The 23398-nt window shown below is 46.2% G+C and overlaps 1 protein-coding gene across 1 annotated transcript in view; it reads left to right on the top strand.

Moving 5' to 3' along the window:
- Positions 1 to 23398, top strand: part of LOC142989894 (CUB and sushi domain-containing protein 3-like) — a 246315-nt gene that overhangs the window by 208363 nt on the left and 14554 nt on the right. Inside the window, exons 36-58 of the mRNA XM_076139634.1 lie at positions 80 to 283; positions 439 to 563; positions 883 to 979; positions 2548 to 2652; positions 2745 to 2863; positions 3075 to 3144; positions 3692 to 3808; positions 4030 to 4239; positions 4782 to 4970; positions 6052 to 6229; positions 9115 to 9260; positions 11749 to 11829; positions 12099 to 12212; positions 12301 to 12489; positions 12623 to 12781; positions 14894 to 15082; positions 15293 to 15478; positions 15692 to 15886; positions 16351 to 16524; positions 18315 to 18488; positions 20333 to 20518; positions 21243 to 21428; positions 21611 to 21784. Coding sequence (XP_075995749.1) covers positions 80 to 283; positions 439 to 563; positions 883 to 979; positions 2548 to 2652; positions 2745 to 2863; positions 3075 to 3144; positions 3692 to 3808; positions 4030 to 4239; positions 4782 to 4970; positions 6052 to 6229; positions 9115 to 9260; positions 11749 to 11829; positions 12099 to 12212; positions 12301 to 12489; positions 12623 to 12781; positions 14894 to 15082; positions 15293 to 15478; positions 15692 to 15886; positions 16351 to 16524; positions 18315 to 18488; positions 20333 to 20518; positions 21243 to 21428; positions 21611 to 21784 — 3567 coding nt within the window. The remainder of the gene's footprint in view (positions 1 to 79; positions 284 to 438; positions 564 to 882; positions 980 to 2547; positions 2653 to 2744; positions 2864 to 3074; positions 3145 to 3691; positions 3809 to 4029; positions 4240 to 4781; positions 4971 to 6051; positions 6230 to 9114; positions 9261 to 11748; positions 11830 to 12098; positions 12213 to 12300; positions 12490 to 12622; positions 12782 to 14893; positions 15083 to 15292; positions 15479 to 15691; positions 15887 to 16350; positions 16525 to 18314; positions 18489 to 20332; positions 20519 to 21242; positions 21429 to 21610; positions 21785 to 23398) is intronic.

The following is a 23398-nucleotide window of genomic DNA, read 5'->3' as shown; positions in this document are numbered from 1 at the left end:
ATACTTCTGCAACTTTGTAAACATTCACCCTGCTATATTACACTATAAAACATGCCAACTGTAAACATTCTTCCTGCAGCTGTACCTCGGACCAGCTCCACCCAGTGCAGCTCGGTCCCTGAGCCGCGCTTTGGGAAGCGTTTCGGTAACGACTTTGCAGTGGGCTCCTTGGTGCAGTTTGAGTGTAACCCTGGTTACGTTCTGCACGGCTCCAAGGCCATACGGTGTGAGAGCGTGCCAGACAACCTGGCACAGTGGAACGACACGCTGCCCACTTGTATGGGTAAATATAACTTTCATACCAAAACTGTCATCTGTAATTGGACTGACAGGGAATTTGATGAAGATGCGATGCAGGGTGTTTGGGAATATTCTAATTTTACTCACTCCTCTCTCTCTCCCTCTTTCCCTCTCCCTCTCTCTCTCTGTCGCCCTCAGTTCCATGTGGGGGTGTGTTGGCTGCTCGGCGAGGGACGATCCTGTCTCCCGGCTATCCAGAGCCGTATGACAACAACCAGAACTGTGTGTGGAAGGTTTCTGTTCCAGAGGGGGCTGGAATACAGGTAATACATGTCACATGTCACGTCCTGTTGATCTGCACCATCGCTTACTTGAAAACCGAGAGCGTGGGATGCCAGGGAACGATAACATAGCGCTGGATGAAGAGATGGTTTGTGAGATAGCGAGACCACCCAGAAATAGCTGGATAAGATCTAAAAACGTTTGAGATATTATCTGATTGTGTGTAATCTAAACCCTTACACACACACACACACACACAACATTGCAGCAGAGGCAACATAAAGTCAAAGTGCTGTTAGTCACAAAGTGCAGAATCAGAAGACAGATTTCTCTCTTTGTTTATCTCGTTTCTCTCTGCAGATTCAAGTTGTGAGTTTCGCTACAGAGCACAACTGGGATTCTTTGGATTTCTACGACGGCGCTGACAACCACGCGCCAAGACTGGGCAGCTACTCTGGTAAGGCAGCCATTATCTCACCATCTTTTGTAGAATTTCTCCAAAGCTCACACATATCAAGGCCACTTCTTGTGACTTGGCCACAAACAGCAAATCAGAGAAGAAGTTGCTTTTCCAAAGTTTTCTAAAGTAAGCAAAGTTGTACAAGGCTTAACATGAAGAGAGGATAAAGCAGCAGCAGGCATGAAGGGATGAAATGTTCCCTCTATATAAGGGATTTGTACAGTTTTTGAAGTATCCATTAAGGGAAGTAGTAAAATAGTACTCATACGCCACAAATAAATGCTTTATGTTCTTTGATTTGAAGTAGTTCTTTCACAGCTGTGGTTAGACTCGTGCGTGTGTATGTGTGTGTTAGTGTGTGTGTGTGTGTGTGTGTGTGTGTGTGTGTGTGTGTGTGTGTGTGTGTGTATGGTTTAAGGCTGGGAGCACCTGCATAAGCGTTCATGCTGTGAAACCTGGCACTTGCTCTTGTCTTGCCTCCTGAGCTCTACAGATACGTGGCTTTACGATTAAACGCCCAAAATAGAAAATAAAAACACCTTAAAGAAAGCGACGCCTCACATGTTGTCACTGTTGATGTTTTTGGGGCGGACGAGACGCGGCTCCGGTGCCCTCACCCCCCACCCTCCCACCCCCCCGCCGAGTCTGCAATTAGAACTAAACTGCTTTCATTGTGCGACTCACAGCAGGGGACCAGGAACACGCCCACTGACACCTGCTTGTTTATCTGCGATTGCTTCGATGACATATGTGAAACGTCGCCGCGTGGATAATTGATCCATTCCCACAGCCGACCAACCGCCGTCAGAAAATAGCAGCGAATGTTACCTCGGCAACGTGTGTCACAATCTGACAAACACTGCCACGGATTCATAGAAAGTACAACTATTCCCCAAACGTTTACCGCACTATGGTCTCAGCTCTATATTTCTGTTATCTTAAATGAAAAGAATGTAATACATATCGCAGTGCATAAATTGGTTCATCACCGTGACTGAGCATGAAGGGATAACACCGAGATGTTGCTAATGCTTTGGGCAGGAATGAGTAATTTGCTGTGTTACACTCAAGTTCCTGTCATCTCCAATAATAACGCGTCTCTACTCCAGTATGAATCCAATCCAGCAGCAGGATTAATGTTACACGTTTTGTTTGATTTGTCCAGATACTTACCCCGGTGTGTTAGATCTATTTGATTCTTTTAAATACTTTCCTTTTATGGTGATGAAACTGAAAACCTACAGTGTAGAGTTTATGTTCTGTGGTAATCTGATCTGTGAGTGTCAGGCCCGTGCTCTGTCTCTCTGAGTGCGTTTCATCAGACGTGTCCTTGGCCTTCACACACTCGCATTATGTCTCAATGTTGCAGTGCCGTTTTTTACCTCGGCACTGTGAGTAGGCCATTATTAAATGTTCTATTCTATTTAATAAGGTTTGAGAAGCGTGATGTTTAGTGGATAAAGATCATTTGCTTTCGAAGTTCTGCTGGGAAAATGAATTCACGGCCCTCTGTCTGTCTCTCCCTGTCTGTCTCTCTCTGTCTGTCTGTCTCTGTGTGTGTTCAGGCACCACCATCCCCCCTCTGCTGAACAGCACGTCTAACAACCTCCACCTCAGCTTCAGCTCTGACATCAGCGTCTCAGCTGCAGGTTTCCACCTTGAATACACAGGTACACATGTTTACGTCTTTATCTGTAGTGTCATACATCGGTGTCTGCATAGGTTTTAAATGTGTTTATTTTGTATGTTTGCCTTCATGCAGCTATTGGTCTGGAGTCATGTCCAGAGCCCCAGACTCCAAACTATGGAATTAGACAAGGAGATCGGTTTATGGTGGGAGATGTTGTGCAGTTCTCATGTGAACAAGGATACTCTCTGCAGGTAAGAGTACGACGCATACACTGTTCCATATAGACCTATACCAACCACAGAGGGACACTTATGGACAATGTATTTAAAAGTAATAAGCCGACACCAACAGTATAAAGTTTACATACAGATACATTAAAGCTATTTAATACCATGTTATCCATATGATGACTCTTCAAACCACTCTAAGGTCACTGATGTTGATTACTTTGTTACTTTTCAGGGCAACGCTCACATCACCTGCATGCCTGGACCTGTGAGGAGATGGAACTACCCGGTGCCACTGTGTCTTGGTAGGTGTTCTCCTCCCCATACAGGAGCATGGAGCCCTACAGACCTGCTGCTGCAGCTCCTGCTGCTGCTGCTGCAGGATAAAAGATGCAATCAGACCTCGGTGCCTATCCTGACCTTCAGGCGAATAAGCTCTTAGATCAATTTTCTGTTCTGTGATAAGTCGATTAGTTAGTATTCTGTGGAGCATGTGATTAGGCTTTTAAGCTGATGCAAAGTTAACTCAGATTCTCTCATAAACACACGCGGTGTGCCAAAAGCATTAGCACGCACTGACAAAGTGAATAAGCCCTGCACACACACACACACACACACCCACACCCACATGCACACAGCTAACTCCATCCAGAGGGTTATGCATCAAAAAACATCTGTGTTGGTGTATTTCTCCCAAAACAAGACAAAATGAAGTTAAACATGCCCGAGTGTCCAGTTGGCAGCAGTGAGGTTTAAAGGCTGAGGTGATGTAACTCTGCTCTGTGTCAGGCAGCGCTGCTGAACAACTCTCTCCGTGTGTGTGTGTGTGTGTGTGTGTCCGTCCATCTCTAGCCCAGTGTGGTGGATCTATGACAGATGTCAGCGGAGTGATTCTAAGTCCTGGTTACCCTGGCAACTACCCCAGTGGACTCGACTGCACATGGACAGTCAACTTACCTGTCGGCTTCGGTAAGAAACGCTGTCAACTTAGCTCCTGACTGCTGCAGGAAACTGCCTGTGTGATTCAGTGTGTGTGTGTGTGTGTGTGTGTGTGTGTGTGTGTGTGTGTGTGTGTGGATGTACTGGTGTCTGTTGCACTCATCCCCTCACTGACTGCTGTAAATGTCATAATAGCGAAGGTGCGTGTGTGTAAGTGTGTGTGTTCTGTGTCCCCCCCTCCCTCCCTCCAGGCATCCATCTCCAGTTTCTGAACTTCTCCACCGAAGCGATCCACGATTACTTAGAGATCCGCAGTGGAACGCTGGAGACGGGATCAGTCATCGACCGCTTCAGTGGTCCGGTCATCCCCAAGCCTCTGTTCAGCACCACCCACCTGACCAGCTTCTTCTTCCACAGCGACTACTCACAGAACAAGCCAGGGTTCCACATCACCTATCAAGGTAAATATGTAACACCGCCGCCGTCACTCCGCCGCCTCGGAATCGGCCGTTTGTCAAAAGCCTCTCATTACCGCTTCCTCTGCTGTCGTAACGCCGGCCGCCGTGAAAGCAACATTGAATATGAAACGTCACATAACTATTGTATTTACTGTCAGACTGTCAAATGTTATGTGGAAGTGTTTCTGGGATATTAGTGTCACATAAAAAGAGACTGGGATCACTCCTGCACACTGTGGCCTCTTTAAACATTTACGAGTGTAAAGTTTCACTCTTACATCCGCAACAAAGCGGTGACTTCACTTTCACACACTCTCCTTCCTTTCTGCATAACTGTGAACATTTAATTGCTGGGTTTCTCTGCTCGCCATCGTTTACAGTCACACTCTTGGACTCAGGGTCTAAATTAGCCGCTACAAGCAACTTTATGTAACCAATCGTGTATTATCAGTGTTTTAAGTCGATGTGTGGTCTTCTGGTTGATCTCTGACCGTTAGACGAACAGCTTAACAACTTTAACATCAACTTTAACATTCCCCCTCCAGCCTACCAGCTCCAGAGCTGCCCGGACCCTCGACCGTTCCGTAACGGCATCGTGATCGGCACAGACTTCAGCGTGGGCATGACCGTGTCGTTTGAGTGTCTGCCGGGTTACTCTCTGATCGGAGAAGCCTCCCTGACGTGTTTACACGGAATCAGCAGGAACTGGAACCACCCACTGCCACGCTGCGAAGGTAACACACACACACACACACGCAAAGGCCCGCAGGTAGAGTTTCACTGGTTTGCACTGGGTCGTGAAGGTAATGAGACATGTCAGTGGCTCCAAACGCCAAAGTTATACATCACATTTACACATGTCGGCATGGTAACCTCCTTACTGCACAGCTGTTTAACTGTTGTTCAGTGCCGAAGAGGCGTTGTTGAGAGACTGAGTCTATTCTCCAGGCGTCAGTATAAATGATGATAGGAGCATATTTAAAGACGCCGTTGCTCATACGGGCGTTTCATACTGTTCTCCAGGCTCTGGTGGAAAATATAAAATAATATTAGAGGACTTTTCTTTTTCTTTTTTTAGATTTCACCTCCGTTTTCTGCTAATTCCCATCATTTCTGAATCGAGCTCTTTTGTTTCCCTTGACAACGCCTTTGCATTTGCGGACGGATACGGTCGCTCCGTCTTCATTCCACCTTGAAAGCAACGCGATAACAAGCGCACCTCTTCACTCCCATTAGTAGATGTTCATTTTCTGTAATTAGTGGGGGTGAATGATTGAAATGGCCGGCCTGTTATTAGACCTTTCCTGCAAATTGTGCACGTAAAAATTAAATGATTAGATTTACAACATTCTGGTTTTATGGTATATGGAAACACAATCAAGCAGTTATTGTTGATTTAAAGCTCTGAGCACTGTTTAGGGTATTATCTCAACTATCCATTTCATAAAACCTTTACTACCCTTGTTACCCTATAAAGTATATACACTTAAGAGTGATAAGGCTCATATGTAGATCTTTAATTTAGAATAGTGTAAAGACTGTGTCTGATAGCTGTAAGCAGAGGTGAGATCAGAGAGGAGGAGCTCCTGCTGCTGCTGCTGCTGCACAACCATTAAATGTAACCACAGTTTATTAAAGGTGTTAAGGTTTTAATCAGTCATCCTGTAATACTCTGCAGTGGTCATTACATCACCGAGCGGGAAGCCAGCGCTCTCCCCCCTGGTCGCCCTGGTGATTGGCTCAAGCGTCAACGTGGTTCCAGTAATTTACAGGGAATATGTGAAAGGGTAATTGTGTTAATATTCCATCTCCCAGCTCTCTGCGGTGGCAACATTACGTCATTAAACGGGACCATCTACTCTCCCGGTCACCCTGAGGAATACCCCAACTTCCAGGACTGCGTGTGGAGCGTTCGAGTTCCGCCCGGACACGGGATTTACATCAACTTCACCGTACTGAGCACTGAGCCCATATACGACTACATTACTGTCTGGTGAGTGTTCCGTTTATCCTCATTGACTCGTTTATATATTGTTATTCCGACTCCGTCACCTTCTGCTTTATGAAGCAACTCTCGTCCACTATTAAAAGTTCTCTTTTGTTTAACTCAACAGCCTTTTAGTTTATTATTTATATTGCAAGAACTTCTTTTCTGCCCACACACACACACACACACTTCTTCTCCCCGTCTCTTTGGCGCAGCGTGCCATGCTCTTTAACTTCCCTTCAGAGCCAACCACTAATTGGCTAAATTCCTGCAAGGGGTTACTATGACTACAGACATCTCTCCTTGAATATAAACTTACTCAGGCATAATGTTTCTTGGTTCTTGTCATGTCTTACCCCATAACTCATTAAGCAGAACGTTTTCTCTCACCCTGGCTCTCCGTCCCGCTCAGTCATCTGCGCTAGAAATGTTTTTCCACCTCCTTTTTTTTCTCTTGCTCTCACTTCATTAGTCCTCTTGAGCAAAGCGGGCATTGGCAGCAGGAGACATTTTGTCGATGTAGGTGTTTAAAGGGTCCTTAGATACTGGGTTGCAGTTATTTGCAGGTAAGAGGCAGTTGTGAGGCTTTTCTGACTGTTGCCGCGTTGCTGCCGGTTCTCCAGAGCTCCGGTGAATGAAATGCGTGACGTCAAAGCTTTCATAAATAAATAAGTAAAGACCTGGCACAGAAACGCAGAGTGCAGAGGATTAGCAAGGGAGAACAACAGCAAGTAGGGGTGAGAAAGTGTTTAGTGCCCTTCAGGTTCTGGCCAGTATTTAATAAGGGGGCGATACCTAAATGTCAGGTTGCTTTTTGGTTAGTCTGAGTTGTTGCATGCTGGGTAAAAAAGCCCCAGACTACAAAATAGTTACAATCAAACTCGCCTCCAAATCGCCTTGGTGATTGGCAGCCCTGGCTGCAACTGAGCAGGATCAGGGTTGCCATAGAGAGCCAGAATGTGTGCGGATATGGAGTGTAAAGCTGTGTGTGTGTGATGTAAGTAGATGAGTGAGAACATGTGGGAAGGAAGAAGAAGAAGAAGCCCGATCTGGACCCAAACGTGCCGCGTCAGCAGTCAGACAGGGCAGGTAAAGTGGAACACGGCGTTAAGCTTGTATGTGAGATGTCACCTTCGCTAAATCCACAAATTACGGCTCCTTTTTTTGGATGACACACGCTGGCAGCAGCTCGCCGCCGCTCCTCGTGCTGAGAGTGTCAGGTGTGCGGGCGGACAGGTGGAAATTGCCAACCACAGCAAGAGTTTACCGCTGATGATGTGCGAGGGACCGCGGTGGCAGCGGCGTCTCCTGTCAGGCGTGACAGCGGCAGAAATGCCAGTTTTGCATCTCTGAGCTGGAATAATAGCACAAATACTGGAGCCACAGCTGTGAAGGAGCAGCCGAATCATCAATAATCTGCTCCTTTACTAGGCTTATATATACACACACACACACACACACACACACACACACACACACACACACACAGAGACTGCCAGGGTTTTAGATGCTGAATGTGTAAACTGCAGCGACGTGGGGGGCGTGGCCCTATCCCGAGCTCAGACCGTGTGCGCTCGCAGACGCCATTCCCGCGTCCCGTCCCGCTCATGTTTCCCCCCGCCCACAGCATATTGTACGACCCGGTTGCTCAGCGTGTCCCTGACCCCGCCATCATCAAGTAGCTGAAGTCACACAAAAACGAGAAGGCGGCGAGCGCACACAAACACACACACACACACACACACACACACACCCCAAAATACGGCATGAATTTGCACTCTGGCGGTCCCAGACAAAGGCGACCCCCCGCAGAGAGCAAAGTGTCGGTGGTAAAGGTGTGATTTTCACAGCGGGCGCCTCAGTCCGCCGCCTGCCAGCCTGACAGTCCGTTAGTCTGCTAATTGGTCTCATACTGCGGCGCTTCACCGCGGGGAGAGGATGCAGTTTGATTGAAGGATTATGGTATGGATATACGTTGCAGGTGTTCCTTTGCATGTGGAAGTCAAGCGTCACGTCCTCAAGCGTTTCTCTGTGAAACCTCAGAACAGAACGGCTTCATGTTTGTGTGAGTGAGACCACCTGCAGTAATGAAAGGTGGGAAGTCACTGCAGCTCCTGTACCCACACTCCAAAACCTCCTAACATGCAGGAGAGGAGAGGAGAGGAGTGTTCCAGCTTAGCCTGACAGTCACATGTCATCTGTAATTGGCCTCAGATATGCAGCAGGAAATAATCAGTCCATTTAACTTCAATCACACTTTGTAATTACTGATAATTATTGGTTAATTTTGAGTCGTCTGCTTGTGAGCCGATCGTTAAAAATGAAACGAGTTCCCGTCTTTAAGCGGAGAGACTGACCTGCCAGGTGACTGATCACTTCCTCTGGTGTAACTTTTATGACTGCTAGACATTCTTGACATTCCTGGGGGAAAAAAGCAGGATTCTGGATTTGTTATTCTCTCGATCTGACAACGGTTCATTTAATGTTTATGAACTTCAACGTCCCAAAGCAAGAATAAAGAGCGCCGACGTTCTCTGCTGTGATGTCATCGAGGCAGAGGCAGCAGCTGACAGGCGGCTTTCAAACGCTCCGTATCTAAATGTGTTTTGGATCGGGAGAGGCGAAGACGAGCCCGAATCCACGCGCAGTCCGCCGGGAAAACAATCCCGTGAACGCAAATGGCCGTTTAAGTGCCAGAGATGGCAGTCATAACTTACACAGATGAAGTTCTAGTTTGACTTTTCTCTCCCGTGCTCAATAAAGGAAGGTCAAGTACGGCCAGTTAAGGCTCCTTAATCTCCCTTTATGAAGTCAAGGGTGCGCCCAGGCAGTCTGATGAGCGTTCAGTGTGTAACCCCGGGTGTGTTTGTGTTTGTGTTCTCTCTCCGCAGGGACGGCCCGGACCAATCCTCCCCTCAGATCGGCCAGTTTAGCGGGAACACGGCGTTGGAGTCGGTCTACTCCACCTCCAACATCATCCTCATCAAGTTCCACTCCGACTTCTCCGGCGCCGGCTTCTTCGTCTTGAGTTACCATGGTGAGACGCCTCTGCATGCATGTGTGTCGTAACTGGAGGTCGTGAGGAGTGGCGTGCGATTTGATTCCTCCTCCTCCTCCTCCTCCTCATCCTCCTCCGTCGACCTCATTAACGTTTTTTCTTCAGACGTTGACCGCTTTGCAAACCTGCAGTCATTAGTTGGTGGATGTGGTTGTGGGATCGATCCATTTTTTTGGTGTGTGTGTGTGAGCGCAGTGTTTCTTTCTTCAACTTTGTCCTCATTAATGTTTCGCCCCAGCCGCTCTCTGCTGACTCACTCTGACTCGGGAAGTTTGTTCTTTTTCCTGCTCCAACTTTTCACTCTCTGCCAGCCTCTGTTGTTTTTTGTATCTTGACGGTGATGTACATCGTTAAGAGGTCAAGAGGTCGGCCATCATTTAGTAACATCATCGTAGGAGGGGATTCACCGCCGCTGCTGCCATTCATGAGGAGTTACAGGTTTGGAGCGAGTAGATCAATCAGTTTCTTTAATCCATCAGATCAGTATTCGCTGCAAGGTGGGCTGAGGGAATGAGCTAATGGCCGCGTCCACACGGGATCCTCAGCTCAGGCCTCAGCTCAGTCCTCAGCTCAGTCCTCAGCTCAAACCTCCTCTTCCCTGCCTTCCCTCTTCGTCTCCCTCGTCAGTGCTCTCAGACTTCCCTCAGACTTTATTTTCAATCACGATTTAAGATGAAAATCTCCTGTCTACTTTCTTCTTCTTCTGGTTTCACCTGTCTGACTGCACACACACATCAATCTTCACACACACTTTGGTCTCTGTTTCTTTGTCTTTTTCTTCTCGTCTGTATCCGTCTTCTGCTGTCATGTGGAAACTTTTTACCTCCAATTACGCTGTTTTTCCTTCTCCACACTCAGAAGTTGTGCTGATCTTCTCTGCACTCGTGACCACATGAACCCAATTATCTGAATTAGCTAAATAACAATGTGGTGTCATTTGTTTTTAAAGAACCTAGACTGACATTGTGTTTACTTTGAAATTTAGGGAAAAGGAACGCTTGAATATTCCTAAATTACACTTTTGTGAGGCGCCGCTTTGGTGGAAAATGACAGAATTCCAAATTTGTGCGCCTATTACACCAGAGAGCTCAGAGACGGTGAGAAACAAACACTTAAAGCTGATAAGAGAGAAGAATAGAAGACGTATTCAGTGAGAGTTGTTAGCGTTATTCCGTGAATTTGCATGGGATATGCAGCAGCGTGGATGATGGGTCGGCGTGGGAGACGGGTTACCACGCAACAGCAGGGAGGCAGGATGTTACGACTCCACGCCTGACCCACACAGGGGAGCGGGGCAGAGCCGAGGGTTTGGAGAGGAAGACGATTCTGTTGTGTTGTTAATTAGAGCAACAAGCACGGCCATTTTCCTCCACCGTCCTCCTTTCCATTCTTGAAAGGACATTTTGCCAGTCGAGAACGGACACGGTAACATCCCATCGTTTCTGTATTCATCCTCGGGCTTGACAAATGAAGAATGGTCCGTATTGTTCACCCGGTTGTCATTAGCTCAGACAGCTGCGACTGAAATTTGAAATGTCAGCGGGTGCAGCTGAGGTGGCGGCTGAAGCGCAGGTTTGGATTTCAAATGCCAAATAAAACCCAGAGGAAGCATCGCTCCTCTGTTTGTGCTTTATCGATGTCGTTGTCCTTCTATTTATGTGGGCCCCTCGTCCCGCCTCTGAATGGCAACGCCGCCCGCTTTCATATAAAAAACGCCGCCGAACCAGCCGTGGATCATGTCGTCACGGAAACGAGTCTCAGAAACCTGATGTGACATGAATGTGAAAAGCTCTAAAGATGCTATTGGAGCTTACAGACATCAATGACTGCTGCCCTGATCCCCACCGCACACACACACACACACACACACAGAAGATAGATGGAGCTGCATACATAAAAACATACACACGCACACACATTAAGACACACACACACACACACACACCACGGGGCTTTGATATGCATGAGAGCAGCAGATACTATTGGCAGGTCTCATTTTCATAGTCAATTTAATCCTGACTTACAGCCCCTCAGCACTCTCTCTCTCTCTCTCTCTCTCCCTCTCTCTCTCTACCCCCATCTTCCCTTCTCTGGCCCTGTCTGTACTCTCCCTCTCTCTCCCTCTCTCTGTGTAAGTGAGTGATCTATGGTCATGCAGTAATATTGATTACAGCTTTTAGCTCCGTCGCTGTGAAGTCCGCTCCTTTTTATGATTCAGACTCGAGCGGTATCAGAGAATTTGGTCGGTTTTTGGATTCCGTGCCTGTGTTGATCTCACCATCTGAACCGAAAACAGGGGGATCCAAGCCGCTGCAGCAGCAAACATGGAAACATAAAATTCAAACATAGATGTGCTTTCCAAACCTTTCTTGCATTAACCTTCTCCTCCCCTCTCCCTATCTCTCTCTCTCTCTCTCTCTCTCTTTCTCTCTCTCTCTCTCTCTCTCTCTCTCTCTCTCGCCCCAAGCCTACCAATTACGGGTTTGCCAGCCACCCCCTGAAGTGTCCAATGCTGATATCCTGATGGAGGATGGAGAGCTGGAGATAGGTGAGTTGTCAGTCTGCCTGCCACGCCGCCATGCACCTGAATTGGATAAGAAAGATGCAAACTGGTGATCATTATCATACTTACTGTGGAAATGTCTACAATCACCCACAAAAAGTCTCCAAGTGCTCTCATGTGCAGCGAGTGTGCAGGTTTCAAGCTCTTCTTAAAGAAATCTACAGTCATCATGTGGTGACTTGATGATGGCTCTGTGGATGTAAACGTGTGTGATGCATCGCTTCATCCTTCCTTTCTTGATTCTGTCCCTGCAGGTGACATCATCAGGTACAGATGCCATCCTGGATTCTCATTGGTCGGCAGCGAGATTCTAACCTGTCGCCTCGGAGAACGACTGCAGATGGACGGACCGCCCCCAGCGTGCCAAGGTAGGTACAAACACGTGTGCGCCGATCTCTACGCTTACATCGCCCAGACCGTCGTCTAACATACTGACTTCTCCTCTCTAAACTACAGTCCAGTGCCCCGCCCACGAAGTGCGGTACGATTCCTCTGGTGTCATCCTGAGCCCCGGGTGGCCGGACAGTTACCCCAACCTGCAGATGTGTTCCTGGAGCATCACCGTGGAGAAAGGATACAACGTCACCATTACCTTTGAAAGCTTCCAGACGGAGAGGGAATTTGACGAGCTGGAGATTTTCGACGGTACAGAGCAATAAAGAATGAGCTGAGTTTAGTTTGTAAGCGTGCACGAGATGAAAGATGAGCCTCACTCCCTCTCATCGCCTCTTCTGTCTCTGTCCCCCTCCCCACACGTCTTTGTCTTCATCACTCCCAGGTCCTTCACCTAACAGTCCCTCCTTGGCGACCTTGAGCGGTGACCTGCCCACGCCGTTTAACCTCACAACCTCCGGTCACCAGTTCCTGGTTCGCTGGTCTTCGGACCACGGCACCAACAAGAAAGGCTTCCAAATTCGCTATGTTGGTGAGTACCAAAGTATGTATCCCAACTTTATTTTTACTACTACTCTCTATATTAAATAATGCATGGAAATGAGGCAGGGGTGAAACAGAGGCAGACAGAAGGCCGGAGCAGCGTAAGTGGACAGGTGCTTAGAGGAGCTGTTTATCCTCTAACGTACGTCAAAGGCGTTTAATTTCTGCACTTAATATGCTTAAAACAAGAGCGTTAATCCATATGTGCCTTTGTGGGGGAAATGCGAGGGAAAGTAGAGTTAATTTAAACCGGAAAGTAATGAACTTTGTTGGGAAAAGAACTCATTTATACGGTTATCAGTAATCTCAGCTCACCTTCACCTTTGCTTTTTGTTTTTGTACTTCTGTCTGTCTCTTCAAAAAGGGTTTCCTAAATGGTGTTATGGCTCTGTATGGCTCTGTAATCCATCTCCAGCAAGTCTGACGTGCTTGGCGTCGACACTTTTGCACCTGGATGTGCTGAATAAAACTTTAGACTGCAGACTATTAGGTTCCTTCAGTTGGGTAATAGGAATCAAATGCTTCATTTAAGGGCGTTCTGTGTGTGGACGTGTGTGTGTGTGAGGGGGGGAGAGGCGGTCTGCTTACTCTGCTTTACCCAGATGGTCCAACGATTCATAACTGTAACCCTTTTGTCACGTCTGCTTCTTTAACCTTTACACCTTCCAACTGTGATTAATTATACCCCGACTGAATAACAACACAATGGCTGCTCAGGTCGACCTCCTTCACCGCTGTGATTAATAAGAACACAGGCACGTTTGATTTGACTCTACTGGGCTGTTGGTTGACTTACACCATGGTTCAGTATCAATATTTAACATCTCAGGCTGGTGAAACGTGATTTATCGACACGCAGCCTGAGGGGTGCGTTCCATTGTTGCGGTTGCAGATCCTGGCTGTCTTATATTGGATTGCATCACATTGTGAGGTGGTTGCAACATTATGTCTCAATCATTTATGTAAATATGTATGAACACATTTTTGAGAGAGAGCTTTCAGTGTGATTCAGTCCAATACAACACTGCTGCATGACAAATAGCATTCGGCATCAGAGCAGAGAGGAAAATGGCTCAGATGTAGCCATTTGAACGGCTTTTTGCACAGGAATCAAACAAAAAGGGAGAGACAGAGAGACTGGGAGGGGAGGAGAGAGCGAGAGAGAGAGAGACAGAGACAGAGACTGCAGTGCTCCATGCAAATGAATGAGTGGGAAACAAAAGCTGACACGACGCTGGGCCTTTTGGCAGAGCGCTTGGCTGCTGGGATTCTACTAAAAGCCGCATTTACATTGGCAATCCCTCTTTGTTTTGCTCACTGCTCACAATATCATCTTGAGTAAAAAATGATTAATGATTCTGCGTGTAGGAATATTTCCTGAAATTAAACTTAGCAATTATCCTGATGAGTTTGTGGGCAGGTAGTGTCTGACATCCAACGGCGCTCATTGATTGTTCAATCAAAAAGCTGCGCTGACAACATCAGCTTATTATTTAGTTAATTTGGCATTCATACAATGGCTTGTTGGTTGGACTCTAATTGGCTGAAACACTTTGCTTTTAAGTTGCGAGGGGAAAGGTACAATAACCATTATGAATGTGCTAATAAATATTTCTATGCAGAACTTTTTGTTATCTTGCCTTCCCTGACTTCTGTTTTGACAGTTTTAAGAGCAATCTGAGACACACACTCTAAGGAATAATCATAATCAGTAACAAAGACTTATATACATGACATAATGTGTGTAGCTGTAATAACTTCTAATGTAATTCTAAGAAATTATCCAAATTGCTAGAATCCAGATTACATGGACGAACAAACATGTGAACCGTCATATTTTAATTTCATAGGTTTGTTCAATCCATTTACAGCCATTTAAGCCATTGCCACAGGAAAAAATGACTCCGGATAATCCTGAATTCTAAAATATGAAAGCTAATTGTTCAACCCTGACCTTCAAACAATTTCCCCTCATGGTTTCATGCAAAAACCGCAGTAACATCATTGCGTTCCGTGCACTTTCCATGACACCAGGTTGTAAACATCCATGTTAATGTGATTTAACGGGGTTAGAATATTAACTTGTCTCTGTTTTGTTTTCTCCCCTCTCCAGCTATGTACTGCTCCACCCCGGACTCTCCTCTCCACGGCTCCATCTCTTCCCAGAGTGGAGGCCACGTCAACAGTGTGGTGCGCTGGGCTTGTGACCGTGGTTACCATCTCATCGGCAACGCCACTGGAACCTGCCGCCGCACGTCGCTAGGATACCACGCCTGGGATTCACCTGTGCCTGCATGCCAAGGTGTGTTTCTATACACAGTGTGTTTATAACAGTAGGGGGCAGCGAAAAATGTCCATCCATGAGGACAACAGGTTAAAGTTAAGCACGATGATGTACAAGGTTTAGGGAAGGATAAATGTAATGTCCTCATATGAGGACGCAGTGTCTCGGGAGGTAAATCTATACTGCTCTGCTTGATGAAACCTTGAGAAACTTGTTTTGGTCCCCCAGCTGTTTCCTGTGGAGCACCCAAGGCACCCGTAAATGGCGGCGTTTTAACTGCCGACTACTCCGTGGGAACAAGAGTTTCCTATTTTTGCAACGACGGTTACAGACTTTCCAGTAAAGAGCTGACATCAGCCATCTGTCAGCCTGATGGAACATGGAGCAACCACAACAAGATACCACGGTGTTCAGGTCAGCGCCACTGGATTTGATACTTTTATCCAGGAAATATTGGCAAGGTGCACCTCTAAAGGTAAACAAATGTGATCAAAATTGTATAAATCTCTCTCTCTCTCTCTCTCTCTCTCTCTCTCTCTCTCTCTCTCTCTCTCTCTCTCTCTCTCTCTCTCTCTCTCTCTCTCTCTCTCTCTCTCTCTCTCTCTCTCTCTCTCTCTCTCTCCTCAGTGGTGGTGTGTCCCAGTATCGGCTCATTCTCTTTGGAGCACGGCCGCTGGAGGATCGTCAACGGGTCCCACTACGAATACAGGACTCGCATCGTGTTCACGTGCGACCCGGGCTACTACAGACTAGGCCCCGCCCACATCCAGTGCTTGGCCAATGGGGTGTGGAGCTGGAGGAACGAGAGGCCGCACTGCCAGAGTGAGTTACAGGGACGAGCCCTCAAACCACACACTGTATCAACAATCAGGTAGTATTTATTAGGATTGTCACCAGAAAATAACAGGAAGTGCTCTTCAGTTTGTGTACAGTAGATGTGATTATCTGCTTAAGTTTGATTGTATAAGGGATGCGACCAGAAAGGTGCAGTTGTTGCTTACTATTTCTGTTATCTTGACATTTCGAAATGCTCTTTTCCCATTTTTCTTTTTGTGGGATTTCTTGACATTTTGGATGACTGTTATTTCCTGTAAAGGTTTCTCTGTAGAAGCAGACTGTCCTTTCTTCAACAGGCACTTTAAAAAAAAAAGAAAAACCTGTCTGTATCAGTGAATTTGCTTGATGCCGGCAGTTCCATTCCCCACTGAAGCTCTTCTGCTTACTTTAGTGACATTGGTGTGGAGATGCCTCCTTTCAAACTGCACTTATGTGTGTGTGTGTTTCAGTAATCTCCTGCGGCGACCTACCAGCTCCACCCAGTGGGAAGAAGATCGGCACTCAGACAACCTTCGGCGCCACAGCCATCTTCACCTGCGATGCCGGCTTCATGCTGGTGGGGTCAGCTGTCAGGGAGTGCTTGTCATCCGGGCTTTGGAGCGGAACAGAGACGAGATGTTTAGGTACTATATGAATACTAACACTTGTAATTTATTCAGAGTTTTTGATATATGTGTGTGTTACCTCTGAATTTGCCCGCTCTGGATACAGCGTACACAAACTCATACGCTGCCATTTAACAGGAAGTGTAAGATGTGAGTCTAATGAGAGCTGGTGTCTGCTGCATGTAGGAGCTCAACCACCCTCCGCTCCTCTGGCTGCACAGCTGCTCACCTCTAGCCCCCCCCCCCCCCCCCCCCCCCCGTCCATCTTATAAACAAAACCTGCAAGCCTCTGCACTTGAACTCAATGAATTTATCTTCAAGTTGTTTTTTTTATGAGCCAGAAAGAAAACACACACACACACACACACACACACACACATACACTCAGAAAAAAACAGCTGCTTTCTTCTGTCAGCGTGGCAGGGAGAGGTAACAGATGTTGTGACACGGGGGCTGTGGCGTCTCTGCGGAGCCTGACGTAGAAAGAAATCGCTTCCCAAAATACTTCACAGGCCGCAGAAGATTTAAGATACGATTTATGAAGAAATGCTTCAATGAAACCAAAATCTGGAGTGATGATGAGTCGTGATTCTGTCAGTCTGGCAGTCTTAAGAGGAGTGCTATACATTTTCATTCTATAACTTTTCTCATCATGTATCAAAACAAAACAGCCAAAATAAAGTTGACAAACAAAATTAATAAACCATATTCAACTATTTTAAGTTGTGAATGACGTTTCAATGCAATATTCTATTTCATTTGCCTTCAATCTTTAACTTTGTTGCAGTGTGACATCTTCTTAAATATCAAAGCTCGGGAAGTAGTTTGTGACATTTCCTCGCTGACTTGTACCTTTTTTTTTATTTACTTTATTTTATTATTATCTACAAATATTAATCAATTATTAATATTCAATCCAGATTTTTGAAAAGTGAAAATATGTTAAATAATTTAACCAGCTTCAGAATGAAATGAAATGCAAACGCTGAGAATGAATTTAATTGGGGAGTAAAGACGCCAAAGTAAACTCTGCTTGTTTATCTGTTATCTTTCTGTCTAAGTAGAAGAAGAAAGAGAAAAGTCTTCCCTCTGAGATCCTTCGTCTGCATTTCAAAGAAAGTCTCTCCTTTTCATGCACCTGTCAATTGTTAACTTGTACAGAAACTAATCAACCAACCAAGCAGTCATTCAGACTAAGAGCTGACCTGAAAATACTCAACATTCTGTCGACTTTGGAGTATCTGATCTTTGTTTTGGTATGTTGAGTGTTGAGTGTTGAATGAAAAGCTGTGTGTCAGTACTCTGCTGCTTTAATTCAATTTGGCTTGTGTGTGTTTGCTCAAAGTCACGACACACAATATAGTTTCAAGCTGCTGCAATGCAGAAACTTAAACAGGTGTTTAAAAGTGTAATGGCCCAGATGGAGACGATCAATTGCCAATCAAGGCCATTTACTTTGAGAATCACAAACATCCAAGCCTTCGTAAACTCGGATCTAATCTAATTTAGCAATTCAAAAAGTTGTCGAAAAGGTTAGTCATAACTTTCAGCGTGACCTGATACACAGCCATGCCGTGCTGTGCTGTTACGACAAAAATAAATCTTTTGAATCGATACCTAGAATCTGTATATCAAAGAGAGTTTGTTTAAAGCAACATCTCTGAGAGGAAGTCTGGGTCATTTGTCTCTCCTGACACTCTCTCTCTCTCTCTCTCTCTCTCTCTCTCTCTCTCTCTCTCTCTCTCTCTCTCTCTCTCTCTCTCTCTCTCTCTCTCTCTCTCCTGTCTCTCTCTCTCTCTCTCTTTCAGCCGGTCACTGTGGTATCCCAGAAGGCATTGTGAACGGTCAGGTCATCGGGGAGAACTTTGGTTACCGAGATACGGTCGTGTATCAATGTCTGCCTGGCTATCGACTGATCGGCTCATCGGTTCGGATCTGCCTGCAAGACAACCAGTGGTCTGGACAGCTGCCCGTCTGCATACGTAAGGAAAACACACAGGAAGAGCGAGAAACGGAAATATGGACATTCTAAGGGAAGTAACTGAATCATTAGTGCAGTCATGGATGTGATTAGATTAAGATTATCAATAGAAACAACACCTGCAGTCATACCTTTGTGCTTCAGTGATGAAAGTAAGAATCCACACTGCTTCAAGGTGAAACTTGCTGGATTCAGGATCAATATTCTCCTTTCAAAATAGCAAACCCAGTAACAGTATAGCAGTGTGGCTGTGTTTAATCCAGCTGCAAAGACTTTACCAGCACTTTGAGTTCTCTTCAAGTGTAAAAACCCCAAATTAAAGACGAAAATAAGCTAATTTAGAGTAAACCTTTTTTTTAAAGAGCGATTTCAGGCAGGCAGTGTGGCATTTACGCATTTATTTAGAAAAATATCCCTTTTTTTGGAGGCGCTTGTATAATAGTCCCAAGGTTGTGCTGATCCACCCCAGTAGCTCCGTATAAAAGGCCAGGAGGCTCCAGTGCCAGTGTGGTCTGGAGGAGATAAATAGCTGGGCCGCAGGATAAAACACCAGGCTTTAACACGGCCCGGCTTCTGTGAAAAACCCTCTACATCCTGTCACTTGCTGCGAGTGTTCTGCATGTTTTAAGGCAGCGACTGGGCACAGTCAAGGTGGCGATGATGGCGGCCGTCTCAAAGCCAAAACCCCGGCTTCATTCCAAACGCCACAGCTTGAAAGAAGGAGAAGCTCGTGATGCGCCGTCTGCAAGAAAGTGAACACACAGATAAAGACACAGAAGTGGGACCTTATATTTCTGTACCTGCATGAGCACATAGGAGTACAGGGTGTGTGTGTGTGACTTGTGTATCCATCTGCGTATCTGGCTGGGTTTCTGTGCTGTTTTTGTAGAGGTTATTCATGCAGGAGTTATTGAGGGAAATCATTTTACAGCCAAATTATACTGTAATTATGGAGATGAGATGCTCTTGTTTAGAGACACAAACACAGAATGATGATGAGACTATGATGTGTGTGAGAGAGTGTGTGTCTGTGTGTGTGTGTGTTGCTGCAGAGCATGCTGGTGTCAGCATCCTCTTCTTCTCTTCTCTGCCGTCTTCCCTCGTCTTTGTTGTCTCCTCTCTGCTCTCGTCACCTTTGTCGTTTTTGTTGTATTTTCAGCTCTCCTCCTCTTCTGCTCCTCTGCTGCCCTCTGTTTTCTTGTTGAGCATTTAAATGAAGAAAGTTTGATAGACCTGACTTGCAGTAACTATAAAATGCATTTGCAGAAAACATCAAACACACACACAGACACACACAAACACACCAAGTGGATCCATTGAATCATGCTAACAGGATGAATATGCTGAATGAGGATGAATAAGTTATGATCCATAATGGGAAACCAATCTGAAGCTAATCCGGCTCCCGCAGGTCCGGTCCTCCGTCCTCATCAGTATTCCCGGCGCAGGATGGACACAGATGTTTTGTGCGGATCTCATATTCTCATCTCTTTGTTTCGGGTCTTTGTTTTTCTGCCTCTTCCCTATCGAGCAAAGATCTCTCATTTAAATCAATCAAAGACATTTATGGACGGATGGATGGATGATGTTGCATCTAGATCCTATTATTCGTCCGATTAAATTGTTTTGCGCTGATTTCTCGAAATTACATTACAAGTTATGAGGAGGATAAACAAATCACATCCAGTCGTATCTAAATCAAAGTGTGTGTGTGGGGAAGCCGTTAGTGTTAGAGTCCGACTGTATGACTCAGCATTAAGTTTACTTTTCCCTTCATCTGAAGCTAATATCTGCAGGGGTTGTGTGTGTGTGTGTGTGTGACTGTGGTCTGTGTCTCCTCTGTAGCCATCAGCTGCGGCCATCCAGGAAGTCCCATATATGGTCGCACGGTGGGCAACGGCTTCAACCTCAACGACGTGGTCAGCTTCGTGTGTAACCGGGGTTACGAGATGGAGGGGCCCGCACGTGCTCAGTGCCAGGCCAACCGCCAGTGGAGCCACCCGCCCCCAACGTGTAAAGGTGGGGAGAAAAGTTGAGTGTGTTCACCCCTAACCTTATTTTCCACTAACCTACAATACCACCTTAAGCCTTATCCCTTTGTTACCCCCATTAGCCTTTACCAGAACCCATCCTTTTTACCCTTATCCTTTAATTTGCCTTATCTACCATCATTAATCCAACATTCACTAATAACTAGACACAAAATGTCACTGTATAAAAAAAACATGGCTGCTGCTTCTGGCCTTTATTTAATGAGGAAATGCCTTTAGATTTAATCCAAAATTATCTAACCTTTCCCTGGATCCAGCCTGGTAAATGAACCAGTTTTTGTTTTTAATAAAATGTAAATTTTTAAGCCCCGACTGCTCCCCAGCAGTGCCTGCAAAAAACAGTAGAACTTTGCTCACATGGATTAGCACACAAATTAACAGAACGCCGGCCAATTTGCAGTATAAAGTGCCAATGAAGCAAGAGAAACTCCAAACGCAGTGCCTGGCTAACAACTGGAAATAAAGAGAGCTGGATCCAGGAAACACAAATCAAGCAGCACCAGAAGATCACCGCCATGTTTCCCCCCCCCCCCCCCGCCCTGTTAACATCCAAGTTCTAACCGCTTCTAGAGTTGTGAGAAGAGGAAGAGGAAGAGGGGGGCGAGGAACCAACCCTCTCTGGTTTATACCAAATAACACATGCTTCTCTATGTGTCTGTGTGTATTTGTGTGTGTCTGTCCCCTCTGTGTCTCCGTCTGTATAGTGGTCAATTGTTCTGACCCGGGCATCCCAGCCAACTCCATCCGCCAGAGTAAAATAGAACACGGGAACTTTACTTTTGGTACGGTGGTGTTCTACGACTGTAACCCGGGATACTACCTGTTTGGATCGCCGGTGCTGACTTGTCAACCTACGGGACACTGGGACAAACCCCTGCCTGAGTGTATCGGTCAGTAGGATTCTCATCTCTCTGACTTTATCTGTGTTATTAGAGGGAGACATACACTGTGTTCTCTCCCCGTATCTGAGTCCTCCGCTCACCACAGGGATCGCCACAGCCTCCTCCCCTTAAAGTTGTGTTGAACTGAAATGATCTCTTTCCTCTCTCTCTCTCTCTCTCCCGGTCTGTAGTTGTCGACTGTGGTCACCCTGGCTCTCCCCCTAACGGTGTGCTGAGCGGAGATAAGTTTACATTCGGTTCGACTGTCCGATACTCCTGTCTGGGTGGACGACAGCTGAAAGGAGAGTCATCCAGGACCTGCCAGCTCAGCGGGATGTGGAGTGCCCCCATGCCTTTCTGCTCCGGTAACCACTCCAGCTCTCATTGAACACTCGCAATGTTTCGATCTGAAGGATAATTTATTAATACGGGCCGATGCGTGCGTGTCACGTTAGGTTGAGCGTTTCCAAAGCGGATACATGGAAGAGTTTGAGATGAAACGGGGAGATGTCCAGATACTTTCAAGCGCACTTTCCTGAACCTTTTGCAGTCTGTTGGAGGAGGGATAATGAAAGTGACGGATAGAGGGCAGGGTTGGCGTTTAAAAGGAAATATAGCAGAATGTGTCTCTTTAAAGAGCTCTGCACTCTAACCTCTGCCCATACACACATCTCAACCCTGGACCTTTACCTGCAGGCATGAGAGAGTCTCATTTAAATCATTAAGAAACCACCCAGATTTGGGCACGGCTCCTTCTGCATGAGTTTCCTCAAATCTTCCTATTGTTAAACGCTTAAATGTTGTAGTTTCTGGAGGCATTTTGTTCCTTTTTCTCCAGGATTAGCTGTGTTGTCTTTGCAGAGACAACACTATAGCTGCAACACTCTCATTCCTCGGTGAAGCTCTCCTATACCAGCTCTTCCCCCACTTACATAACAAACTGACGGAGAACACGGTCCAGACAGGTTGTTGACTAAGAATACATTGTTATTTACAGCGATGGCCCGGGGTAAATAAAGGGTAATAGTTTAAGCAGCGGTGATTCATGGTTCTGATCCCCCGCATGTTTGGCCCGTGGTGGCCACTCAGACCCGATGAGTGATGTCTCCGTGCCATCTGATCCGCTGCCTTCGGGTGGTAACGCCGCTTATCTGACCACGCCGACGCCGCAGAGAGCAGAGAGCATCTATTTCCTTCAACTAATGTCCTGGTGCTCGTCTGGGAAGCGGCTTTTAATTTGTTTAATCTTAAGTCAGCAGGCCAGCAGGCTGTTTACAACCTGATCAGGACGTTTAGCTGACATGTCTGCACTTAATTGGTGCAATATTGAAGATTTTAAAGTGCATGTAAGCTCACTGATTGGCTGTTGCTCTCTCAGATCATCTTCCTCACTCCTTTGTGTCGCCACTTTACACTTTTGTACTCTAAATAGTTTGTAATTTGTTTGAGAAGCAACATCAGATACAAACCGTCTGATTTGTCTTATAATCTTTAACCATTTGACCACCTAATGTGATGTAGAGAAGTGCTTCTATTGGGCACTGTGTGTGTGTGTGTGTGTGTGTGTGTGTGTGTGTGTGTGTGCGTGTGCGTGTGTGTTAGATCAATGTGTGTGACCGATTAGCGGTTGTTCCAAAGTCACCTGAGGGGAACGACTGAGATTAGTTTCCACATCACTCTATCCCACCTAAAGTGCAGGCACCGACACACACTCACACACACACACACACACAAACACACACACACACACACACACACACACACACACACACACACACACACACGCACACACATACAGTACCTGCACCAGTGAAATCAGGTAGATTGCTTGTTCTCCCTGTTGAGACCTGATACACCTGAAGCAACATGGTGACATTGGGAGTCTGGGTGTGGGTGTGTGTGTGTGTGTGTGTGTGAGAGAACGTGTGTGTGTGTGTGTGTGTGTGTTGGCTGTGAGCATCCTACAGGAGATGTGTATG

This window comes from Genypterus blacodes, unplaced genomic scaffold, assembly GCF_046128005.1.
Source record: "Genypterus blacodes isolate CSIRO-AG114 ecotype Tasmania unplaced genomic scaffold, CSIRO-AGI_Gbla_v1 ptg000438l_1, whole genome shotgun sequence".
Classification (NCBI taxonomy): Eukaryota; Metazoa; Chordata; class Actinopteri; order Ophidiiformes; family Ophidiidae; genus Genypterus; species Genypterus blacodes.
The sequence above is the reverse complement of the archived record's forward strand: the minus strand, read 5'-3'. Positions and strand labels throughout refer to the sequence as shown.